This window comes from Hippocampus comes, unplaced genomic scaffold (assembly GCF_001891065.2).
Source record: "Hippocampus comes isolate QL1 unplaced genomic scaffold, H_comes_QL1_v1.1 scaffold51, whole genome shotgun sequence".
In the NCBI taxonomy this organism is placed as follows: domain Eukaryota; kingdom Metazoa; phylum Chordata; class Actinopteri; order Syngnathiformes; family Syngnathidae; genus Hippocampus; species Hippocampus comes.
In genome coordinates, this window is record NW_017805497.1 from 3651848 (window position 1) to 3664360 (window position 12513).

The 12513-nt window shown below is 43.6% G+C and overlaps 1 protein-coding gene across 2 annotated transcripts in view; it reads right to left on the minus strand.

Annotated features, from left to right (window-relative positions):
• The window catches only part of ndst3 (N-deacetylase/N-sulfotransferase (heparan glucosaminyl) 3), a 51915-nt gene extending 40056 nt beyond the window's left edge, over window positions 1–11859 (minus strand). The window contains exons 1-2 of one of the 2 annotated variants that reach the window (XM_019876783.1): window positions 11424–11859; window positions 8354–9551 (exon numbers count right to left, since the gene is read on the minus strand). In XM_019876783.1, the coding sequence (XP_019732342.1) occupies window positions 8354–9352 (999 nt within the window). In that variant the 5' untranslated portion in view covers window positions 9353–9551; window positions 11424–11859. The remainder of the gene's footprint in view (window positions 1–8353; window positions 9552–11423) is intronic. The other variant, XM_019876784.1, reaches the window with a different exon arrangement.
• Between the last annotated feature and the right edge of the window lie 654 nt (window positions 11860–12513).

Consider the following 12513-nt stretch of genomic DNA (forward strand, 5'->3'; position numbering starts at 1 on the left):
CTGTGTGCGCGTGTGTGTGTGTGTGTGTGTGTGTGTGTGTGCCTGTGTGTGCGTGTGTGTGTGTGTGTGTGTGTGTGTGTGTCTGTGTGTGCGTGTGTGTGTGTGTGTGTGTGTGTGCGTGTGTGTGTGCGTGTGTGTGTGCGCGTGTGCGCGTATTTTTCAGTTTAACATCACAGTACTTTGATGACAGTGCTGTCATCCTGTCATGTCGCCGAAGCAAACAAGAAATGAAAAGCATGCAATACTTGCATCTCTCAGTGTCTGAGATCAAACTACGGGTGTGCATAGTAATCGATGAATCGATTAATTGATGAGTAAGAATGTATGTGACCTGTATCAGATTTTTTTTCTATGACAGTATGAGCGGCTCACTTCAGATTTTTTTTCAAACTCGATCTGGGTCACTTTTATATGGGGGTCATACATTTGGTACGTATCTGATTTTTTGCAATGTGAACTCCGTTTGAACGGACTGCTCGGATGTATCTGACTTTACGTAATTGTAAAATGACAGATGTCATCATTTCAACAACAGTCATGGCCTACGATGGAGATGAAAACAAGCATTGGAAGGAAAGTGAGGTTTTAGATTGAAATATTTGGATTTTAAAAGAACGATGCTACACAAGCATGTTGCGGCATCCGCATCCATATTTACTTGGGCACACACGACGTTGTTAATGACGTCATCTCTTCTTTGGCACATGTGGTCACATTGGGGATGCATTTGGTTCACACGCCAGACAGACTGAAGTTGCAATTAATATGTAATGTGAACGATTACACACAAAAATCGGATTTCACCCCCCAAAAAATCCAACCTGAGGATCAATTCTGCCGTCTGAGTGTAGCCTTTGTCTCAGCTAGTCTGTAGTCAAAAGAAGAACAAGATGACATCACCTACGAAAAGTTAGAGCTCCTGCACATTCACAACATTGCAAACTGCTCCGGGTATGATCATGCTACTCAGTTAGACAGAACTTGATTTTTTTTTCCCCTCAATTGTGAAAGAAAAAAAAAATTCCAAAATTCTAACATCAAGGACAACTTTGGGTTGGTTTCTGTGACTTATTTCTCCAGTGTCTACTACAGTATCTACTTTTATGTGCTTATTACCGTGAAAGCAGCCTACTTCATAAATGTTGCAGCAATGCATTCCTTTCCTCTTTTACTTACTCATCATCTGCTCACTCAGAAACAACATGATATTAGCATTGAACATTTGTAGCATGTATATGTGTAGTCCCTAGTCAAATGGATTTGAAAGCGCATTTGACAATCAGAAAGAATTTTCTGGTATGGAACCTTCTTAAGTGGTTTGTGCTTCAATGTTTTTTTTTTTTCGTTGAAAAACACCATTGCGCATGAGATTTAATCCTTGCTATGGATTTTCAAGTGCGTGCGCCTGTATGTGTAGCTATGCGTGTAATATGAACACCAGACAAGCAAACTTAAGTGGGTCAGGCATCTCTATTTGATGAGAGAGTTGATGCCAGTCTCCTCGTACCTCTCACTGCTCTCTGTCTCTTTTGCTATTCAACTCGGGGGCCAATGCCTGCGTTACATTTCATCGTTTCATCGTTTCACTAAGCACTCGTTCTAAGGGTGTTTTTTGGACCAGGTGATTGTGATGGATTTGAATCACAAAACTTCAAAGGTGGAGCAGAAACTGTGAAGTAGAGAAAAACAAGCATTTTCGTTCAATTGTTTATTGTAATCACACACACACACACACACACACACACACACACACACACACATATACACGCACACACACAAATCATAAATTCCAAAAAGACAACAAGTGTCCCTTGTTCATATTAGGCTGATGCCAGATCAGGAAAAGTCCTGTTTTTTGTTTTTTTTAAACTTCATATCTCGTATGACATCTCGATGTCAGGATGACATCTTCTGCCAAAAAGTGGATTGGACTTGTATGAGAAATAACTTTGAAACGCCTAATAGCATTTTCTCTTCCTTTTCCAACTCTGCAATGTCTTTGACTGAGTGACAGATGGATATGGAGTCAGCTCCATTCCGCAGACTTACTAGAAGTGGCAAATATGCATCATATTAATTAGCTCTAAAGATTAACTCGAAGAAGGAATGTGCAATAAATAGCGGAATGCTCAGCCAAAACCTTGACTGAAGTTAGGATGATTAGCATATTGTACAAAGCCTTTTTTTTTAACGTCCGATTTGAGGTCAGCTTGAGATCCAAAATGAACATGCGGACAGAAAGAACTGCTACATGTCATCTGTGCTCCATGAAGGAATTCGGTTGTACTTTGGACCCAAAACATACTAAGGTGTCCTCATATCAATCATCCATCCATTTTCTGTACAGCTCTTCCTCATTAGGGTCTCTCAACGGGGCCTATCCCATCTGATTTGAGTTGAGAGGCGGGGCATACCCTGACCAGTCGCCAACTGAGTGTAGCATTTTAATGCATTTTCGCCTATTGGAGTGGAAAGTGTTTAAAGTCAATCGTTTTTTTTGTTGTTGTTGTTGTTTTGTTTTTGTTTTTTTTAAACATTTCCTTTAAACAATGACAATTCGACATTTTAAAATAATTTATTAAAAAAAACATGTCCAGTAATATTGTCTTAAATGAGCTCATTTATTTTTGTGAAATGACTATTGTACTGTATGAATACATCTGCCATTATATTTAAAGGACACTATTATATATAATAGCCGTTAATGTAATGACGGCTGTTCAGCATATGTACTTATAAATGTAAAGCGAATGTCTTGTCACACCAAAAAAAGGAGGCATCAGAATGTGCAATCAAGGTGATTATCTGTTGCTTTTTCAGCCTTCTGACGGATTAGGTAGCGCTTCTCGGTTTTTCACACAATGCATGTGTTTGATAAAATGCCGTTGTGTGTGGACCTGGACTTCTATATCCCAAAAGGGAAGCTTTAAGGATAAAAGGATTCATAGACTCTGGCAAAATCTTGATTTGAAGTGTCTATTCACTTCACGCATATTTTCTGGAGCACGGTGTTGAGCGTTTCTGACGGTGTGTTTTCAAATATAGTCAACGCACTTCACGCGCTCAGGCGAGAATGCGTGCCGAGCGGCATGGATGAAGGTGTTTGAAGAGAAATATTTGCCAACGTGAACTTGAAGTGGCAACGCTTCACCGACAGCCAATCAGCATCATGAATGTAATTAGTACGTTGCAGGCAGCAGCAGTGCAGCCACAAACACACCACTGCAAAAAAAACGGTGTGTTGAAGTTACTCAATTTTACTTTCTCAAGTGGTTGTGCAAAATAAAATCATCTGGATCCAGATTCCTGTTTAAGTAGACCGTGAATCTCCTCAACAAAATGTATCTCAATCCAGATGGTTCTAAAACACAGACACCTTCATATAGGCCTGGACTGATTCAAAAAGGAGCAGGCTTGGAGAACGGCGAGCAAGAAAGTTGGCATATGTGGCGAGCGGATTGACTTGTTTACAGCTTTTGAACTGTCAACTAAGATAGCATTGAACAGCCAAAGTAACACACCCATTGGCCACGAGATTGACAAGCAATGTTCAATCTTTTTTTTTTTCTGTCAGAGGAGGTGAAGCCCCTTCTCTTCTCAGCTCGAAGCAACCACCGTCGTTCCCCCGCAAATGAACTCCTGAGAGTCACGCGGGGCGATGCGATTCGTGTTCAGTCTGAACGTAGCATTAGACCCGATTTTGCTCATTTGTAAAGGGTCTGCTAAGGGAGGGCTATGTCACTGTGAGATTGGTGATAGCTGATTCAATCATGGTCATTCAAAGCGGCTGGAACACATCTGCACCATGAAGTGGGCCCCCAATCCTTCGTGTGCGCCCCCCATAGCTGTGCCTCCCGGTGGGGTGATCTCAAAATGTAATACAGTGATTCAGAGGGTTTGATGCCCGCTGTTCACATTTTATTTATTAATGAAATCTATCCACCACACGTGTCGGCCGACCTCAGAATCTGTCTGCCTGTGGTCAGATCAAACCGATCAAAATTGCATTAAACTGTGCAGCTTTTAAAAGCGGACCAAGCAGGCATAAGTTTAGACTGATTCTGTGTCGCCAAATTGTCACTCTGCCCGGTGCATGCCCAAAGACACGAGCTCACGACGCCTCAGCACACAGCTTGATGGAAACTGGTCTGCCAAATTGGCAAATGTGCAGCGAGCCTTGTGCTGATCCCAAAATCAGGATATACCAGCATTGGCGTCAGGTCGCAGGTGCACTGTCTATGAAAATAGACCCCCAAGTTTTCATGTTTTCCAAATGACTCAAATCCCCGGAAATGATGAGGAAATGTTTTTTCACAAGTCTGTAGGATTTGGTTAAATTGCAGAATCGAGCATTTTGGCTCTTTTTTTTTAAAAGAAGGCCAAGTTACAAATAATCTTGGGCTTATGTTTAAAAGAAAACCTGTGAACGTGTGTACTCAATAAGTGAATATGTGAATCACAGAGGAAAGTCCCTTTCTTTCAAAGCACAAAAGTATCTGAGACAACTTCGCGTGTGCAAGGCACAATCCGTCACAACACAAACATGAAGGACATTTCTTTCGACATCCTGGCAGCCCATCTCAAGTTTAACTTGTACAAACATCACAGTAAATTACTCATAGCGAAGCATTCTTGGAAGAAGGATGTGCAGTGACACCGCTTTCCACCGTAGCCAAGACCCTCCTTTAAAGGCCTCATCTAAATGCTTCAGTCCAGAGAGCGCGTCGTGAGCAAAAGAGTGAGGAGGAGAATATTAAGTGGCCACAGATAGTGATCAATGACTTGGCAGGGCGGCGGGGAGGGTGGAGGGGGGGGGTGCTTGAGTGAGGAGGAAAACGAGGATGGGACACCTCTTTGATGACAAGAGGGACAAAGGCACAAATTAGAAAAAAACACGAGAGCGGCACGCTCGGATCATTGATGGCACTTTTTGACTCGCATCATCCTTCATTTTGAGAAATCTCATCCGCTAGCTGCCTCCCTGTGAATCATTTTTAATGGAGGAAATAAAAGTGTGTGTCTGTGTGTGAGTGTGTGTGTGTGTGCAGCCATGAAGGCTGTGTGTCTTTTTTTTTGTCACCAGATGAACTCGTGGGGTGAGACTAATGAAGAGTGGTGAGAGAAAGAGGGTGGCATTTTAATTGGTCCGCCTCACTCGTCGCTCTTCTTCTTTGTTGGAAAATAAAAGAGGGGGGGAAAAAAAAAGAGGAGGTCTGTCTACTCAATAATACTTCATAGTTTGATGCGGGGTTGCATACAGACAGGATTTGATGGAATTTTGCATTTCGTGCTTTAAATTCTCTCATCTTTGGAATTCAAAAGCAAATGATTTTTGAAATGAGGCAAAGCACGAACTTCAACATGAGAACTTGTGTACTAATATTCAATATGAAATAGCATCCCTTGGAGAAAACCGATTAACCAGACATAATTTCCAAATTATCTACCTGTTGACAAGCAATTTCCGTTGATAGTTTCTCCTTGCCTTTTGCAAGCGTTTTTAGTTGTCAAATTTTCCTGGTTTTGTATCAGCATCCTTTGTTGAATCTTGTGACGTTTTTGTAAATAACACATGTCAATTCTTTCCAAGTTCACATTTTTTAGAGTCAAACTCTGACAAAAAGAGATGCAAAATCTGTTACAAGGTTGTTTCATTGTTTTGATGCATTCAACTGATAGCATTTGACTCATTTTTGCATTTTTTTGTACGTCCAAGTAAGTTGCAATGTAATAGAAATACAGCAACAAAGTATTTCTACTGAATAATTACTCTATGATGGTAAATAGAGAATCTGGAATTGATTAATTTAATGCCCAGTAGCTGCTGCATTTGCATTTCATAACATAAAATAAAAAAATTGAGGTTCCACCAACCATTAAGATTCCACTGTAGTAAAAAAAAAATTAAGAACTGTGAAATAATTATGCCACACAGTACGGACTAATCACTATTGTCACCTTGTTCAACCTTCATCAACTATTTACGGAAGGAGAGTGACGTTTGCCTCTCATCATATTTCTTTCCCCCACCACCTCCCCTCCGCTTCCTCATTTCCCCTCAGCATTTTGTCTCTGTGAAATGAGGAAGTTTGCTGCAAGCTCTTCCCCCGAGGCGCCACTCACCCTCCCTTCCTTCTTCTTCCTTTCTTCCTCTCTGTGATTTCATGCTATCCTGAAGGAGCAAATGTGGCAGCCGTGTGTGTGTGTGTGTGTGTGTGTGTGTGTGTGTGTGTGTGTGTGTGTGTGTGTGTGTGTGTATGAGATCACGATGGAACAGCTGCGTCTTTTTGTGCCACTGTCTGTACGTTTCTGTTTCTTGACCTCCCCCTCGCTGATGGTGTGTTTCACCACCAGTTCATCCTCATGTATATTTATGTGACAAAGCTGAGGAATCAGGCTAACTTAAAATGAAAATTCATATGAGAGGAGCATGGCTGCTCAATTTGTGGATAATGTGTGTGTGTGTGTGTGTGTGTGTGTGTGTGTGTGTGTGTGTGTGTGTGTGTGTGTGCATCCTTTTCATATTGCACTTGAGCACCTATTGCATGTTTTCTCACATCTCAGTCATGCAGGTGGACCTTTTTTGCCAGACATTGATGGAAATGGGCATTCTATTCTAAAATGTCACAGATTGAAACATGCATATGTGGACAAACAAAAATTGAAATGTATCTCAGCCCTAACACACACACACACACACACACACACACACACACACACACACACACACACACACACACACACACACATGTATATACATGCTCACACACGCACGAGCGCACACACACTACTACAAGTCTCTGGTGACCTGTCTGTGGTCACAGTGGGAGAACATGAGAAGTGGAAAAACAATCTGAATTCAAGAAAAGACACCAAAAAAAATGCTTCACAAACTATTCTCATGAAAAAATTACTGTATATTAAAGGGGACTTCAAAATTACCTTTTTAATTGTTTCTATACAAACACCAATTATTGAACAAAGAGGTGAACTCTTCTCTGGAGAGTACCCAGAAGTCTCCAATAAAGCCACAACTACTTTATTAGCTCTGTTGTTGCTTATTGCATTAGTTGGAAAATTCACTAAATACAGCCACAAAGTTGCTAAATCAATGACAGCCGTAGCCGTTTACGTCGTAGCAACTTCTATAGCTCTGAGCCGGTTGGAACAGTACCAAAAGCTGTCCTTTCTATATCCATAAGACAGAACCGACCCCCATAAAACTGAATGAATGTGTGTGGGAAAAAGCCATTATTTACTCGGTTTGTCCTTTGGACCCAAAAAATAGAACAATAATAAAATGGAATAAACAGGGAATTCAGTTTACACCAAAGACAGAGATGCGGGCTGTAAGCACGTGAGGTTATTCATCGCCATGGGCAGTTTAAGGTATAGTGCCTTGCTCAAGGGCATTTTGACAGCTCTTACCTCTATTACCCACCAAACTCATGCACTCTGTTAAGAACAACATCCAAATGAAATGTGATTTGTCATTCACATTGGATTTGTAATGGTGTAATGAGCAGTTGTAATTATTTCTCTAAATCCCCCAAAACATTTATATGCCTGAGTAAAGGTCACCGTTGATTTGTTTCACGTGCAATTTATTTTTAAAAAATGTCTTAATAAAATGTTTTTTAGTTTTTTTTTTCAACATATAAAAGAAGTATACAACCTACATATCCATCCATCCATTTTCTAATCCGCTTTTCCTCACAGGTGATGTGGGCGTGCTGGAGCCTCACCCAATATATATATTTGACAATTTTTTTTGGGGACTGTCAGTTAAATAGTGCACGACAAATGGACTCAAATGGACAAACAATGTAGCTCAAAAATTCCTGCTGCTTTTCTCAAGATTGTAACAAATTTGTGTAACTGTCCTTGTGGGGAGGCGTGTGGCTTTACACTGTACGTGTAGGCCAAGTGCGGCCGCTCAAGCGAGCGTGTGCGTTAAACAAAACCTGCCTTGAGAGGTCGACTCTCCTTTAGTTTGACAAAGAGGAGGAACGTGGGAAAAGAGGAATCGGAGCCATTCATCTTTTCACTCGCGCATTCACTCGCTTGCTCTCACCCCTCCTCTAACCCTCTTTCACTCTGTGTCTTTGTCCACATAAATAGACGGTAAACTCCCATTTAAGATAATTACTGTCTTGCTGTACCGTAACACGTACGTTTCGCACTGCAGGCGCACAAACACACAGTGCAATATATGACCTGTCAAGTATTTTGCTGAGGTTTTCAGATTTCCAGGGCAACAGCTTCATATTTCCTATATTTGCCAGACTGTGCAGCCATTAGTTACTATTTGGTAGCAGATTGATTCATTCTCCCATCACCCCCCTTAAAATACCTTCACATCCTTGACGTTCATGCGGGTGCCTTCCTTTCCCACAAAAATGTCATCTATATCCACCAGGATGTGCCGGTCCAGACCCAAAGTCAGCTTCCTGTCCGTCAGGTAGGAGATGGTGTCCACTAAGATGAGTCTGTGGAGCCAGTAGTTTAGCCCCTGGCCAAAGAACACCCTCCTCACGCCATCGTAGAGCCCCATGTCCTGCACCACAGTGGCCTGCAGGCCCAGGCTGAAGCCGGGGCCCGGATTGTCACCGCTGCCCGCCCCTGCTCCGTCTTTGGCCCGGGCATACAGCACAGCTTGGTAGGTGGTGTGATTGGAGGAAAAGGAGGTCCAGTCCTCGCCCGGTAAGGCCCCACGGTCCATACCGGGTTTGGTTAGGGTAAGGATGGGAGAGCTGGACACCACGCAGCAGTCCCAAAGGGCCTGATTGGTCCTGAGCACCAGCGGGAAGTTTCTGAGTTTGAGCAGAGGTGGGGAGGTGTCCGTGGAGCGGTAGAAGCCAATGATGCCCACCCTGAACTCGGTGCAGTACTGATGCAACAGCTGCCTGTTCCATGTGTCTGCATGTGCATACTTGAGGAGGTTCTCATAAATGATGAGCGAATATCGTCCGCGGCCCTTGTCCGTCAAAGGCGGGAGGTCACCCTTCCCTGAGGCTATTTCCATGCGGAACTTGAAGTGCGCAGACTCCAATATAGCCACAATGTCCTGACCCAGCTGAGAGTACTGGGACTCCACCAGCACAAGCACCGCCAAGTCGGTGTGGACATGTGTGTGAGGGGGATCTGGAGGGTACGGATATGGGAGTTGGCGGTATGGGGACATGGAGAGGGGCTGGGAGCAGGCGGGCTCGGAGGATTGTCCAATTTGCATGGAAGGTGAGGAGTTGGTGAAGAGGAAGTACGCAGACAGGAGCAAGGAGAGGAGACAGCAGGAGGCCAGCAGGAGGAGGAGCCGCCGTAAGTGGCGGCGGAATCGCACCGCCACAGTCATGGCGGCTTAGCTGATGGATGTCTCTTTCGGAAAGGAGCGCTTTGTCGAGTCTGGGGATGCGAGAGCACAGTCATTCAGGGGTGCCTCATGTGACCATGGCAGGTGGAGACGGGGGAGGTGCTGGAGGTCGAGACACACACGTCATTTTTTGAAAAGGGTTGCTCCGGTCTTCACATGGACAGCCAGTCGTGATCAATATCTGTGAAAAGGACAGAGGAGTGAGGAGCAAGCTTGAGTGGTACACATTTGCCACCCCTGGCAGTGGTTAGAAATAATGAAATAGAAATACTTTGTTACCATACTTTTTTCAGGTTTCCGTACTTTACTTGATTGATGGTTTACTGATCGAATGATTCACTAATCCAGTATCTTATCAAGTGAATATAACATCAACAGCAGTGACATGATACAGAGAACACCAAAGACGAGAGCACAACAGATTTGGAGAAACAAGAAATTCGCCATCAATTGCCTTATTCAAGAGAACTGCTGAATGTTGTTGGCATGTCTTTTGCCAGCCTACAAAGCCACAAGGTTTGATCAAAAAATGCTCTGTCTAATCTGAAAACAAACAAACACACACACACACACACACACACACACACACACACACACACACACACACACACACACACACACAGGCAGAAAACATTTTATTGCCATTGCGCCACATTTTACAGAAATAGAGGAAACTAGTCAGTACATGTACTTTAACCCGAGTCTTCATTTACATCGTTATCTGCACTTCTACTTGAGTACAGAATATGAGTACTTTTGCCACCTCCTACCAATATGCAGCACAGCTGGTATGCATGCATGGGACTGAAAACAACTTGTATCCTTAGGGCTTACTCATCACACACACATACGCACACATGTGGCACCCCGGCAAAAACACAGCTCAATAAACAACAGCTGTCGTGTGTTAATATGTGGGGAGGTGGACGGGAGCACAACTAATCAGTCTCATAAAGCTCTGCAGAGATTCCCTCTAATTGCGGCAAACTCTGTGCACTTCTGTCCTATTTCTGAACCTAATCATCCAAAGTACCACAAAATTAGAGTTGGACTCCTTTCGCCAGGAGCGCTAATCTGAGGGTAGCCAATGACAGTAGAGGAAAAAATGGAGAGAAATTGAGAAATGGAGACAAGGAGCAAAGGCATAAAGAGGGAGAGGGGAACAAAATGCAGTGAATTATAGAAAGAGACAAAAAAGGATTAGCATCTTAATGTATGTGCCGGGAGCCACAGAGAAGAAAAGATTCGACAGAATAGTTTTTCGCTCCCCTTTCTCGCCATTCTTTTTCCCCATTTCTGCCATTCTAACAGGAATAGCATTTTTGTTGACACTTGTCCTCTTGTTCTTCATCATCAAATGACACAATTCACAGAAGGGGGAGGAATCTTCACATAGAATGAGGAAATGTTTGCGCTTTATAACAACTCTTTAAAAAAAGTTGCCTTCATTCTAACGATTGGCTCACACATGAGGAAACAAACCTTACACTTGTTTGATTCTTCACCAAAACCAGGAGAGGAAATATCGTTCTTACATGTGAATATATATTCAAATTTTCAAGCAAAACTTGAAATAACCTGTTACTCTCCAGGTGTAGTGTTATTGGATGTCACACGAGGGCGCTAAAATTAGAACACAAAGATCATGTGGAAGTTTATTATTGAGTGGTGGTAGAACAATATGTACGATTTAATTGATTTGAATTAAAGCTACTTCATTTAAAATGAAGTTTGTTTTCCTGATCGAAAAGCTAACATTCTGGACTTTTGCTTGGTTGATAATTAAGCTACTTATTTTGTATTGTCTTGTATTGTATTAAATCACATATTCACTGAAGTGAGAGACATGCAAACCTGACACCGAGTTGTTAATAACGGAACGAAAAAAATAAATAAAAGTAACCTACGTCTATGCTGTTGGAGATGCAACAAAGCAAGAGTGCAAAAACACTGAAGAAACATCACGGAGAAATGAAAGTCGAATGGCTCGAATAACGCAAAGAAAACACCAGGTGAATGCACCTCCATCCAGCGGTCTCAAAGACCCGCTTACCTCTGGACGGGATTGAGGCGCTGATCAGCGGGCAGGAGGTTTGACGGAGGACCGGTGAGCGTGATGGTGCTCCGTGTGGGTCCGGCGCTCTGGTCTCCGTGGCGCACCTCCCTCGTGTGTTTTGGATGCCGAAGCCCCGCATCTCGCTCTCTCTCTCTCTCGCTCTCTCACTCTCTCTTAGCCCCCCACCCACCTCCCTTCCCACCGCTAGAGCAGCAGGGGCAGCCACCCGGAATGATGCGCTCGCCTCCCCCTTTTATCATTCCTCTCCATTTATCCCACTCTCTGCCTCCCTACACGCTGCTTCCTCTCCGCTCCCGCCAAGTTGCCTTTATCTCCGCTTTTAAGGCTGGAGATTGGCAGCGAGCAGACAGACAGTGGAGCACTGATAGTAGGCTGTCCGGTGCCGCCGTGCGCGTTGTGGAGGAGCGCCTACACACAGGGGGGAGGCTCGAATCGTGAAGGAGCGGGAGGGTAAAGGCTGTGGTGGATGATTGAGACAACACACACACACACACGTATACACGCTTTTTTTTCCTTCCGCCAGCGCCAAGCAATCACGGTCCCTAAGAGCTTACGGCCCCGTTTCTTGACGTTAGTAGGATGAAGCAGGTGTCATGTCATGGGTGGATACGCACCATTACAAGTTGATGGCTCGCTCAGCTGATTCCCTCTTTGCACATGTTGCATTAGTCCAAACGTTATATAGAGAAGGTGGACATGTTTGCATTTCTTCAAAATGTTGATGGGCAGCGGCGGTCCTATCGTGACTGGTGCTCTGAATTCCCGCCACGATAAACTGGGGTTCACTTAATATTAATGATTTTCTGGTCAGGCTGGTCCTCTCGCCTCCTTTTAGGCTCACTATTGCCAAATGTTTATCTACCAGGCAAAGCATGTCAGTCCAGCAGATTTAACTTGATTAGGTGTTCCCTCTTTCCCTACTCACTAGTTCATCAATCTCCCCCAAAGTCATTTGCACTGACACACACTCTCTCATGCAGCTCCAATGGAGTTAGCGGCCCCCTCATTCACATTGTAATGGCCGCACAAAAGAGCTTATTCGGGGGGTGTGCACATGCTTTTTGAG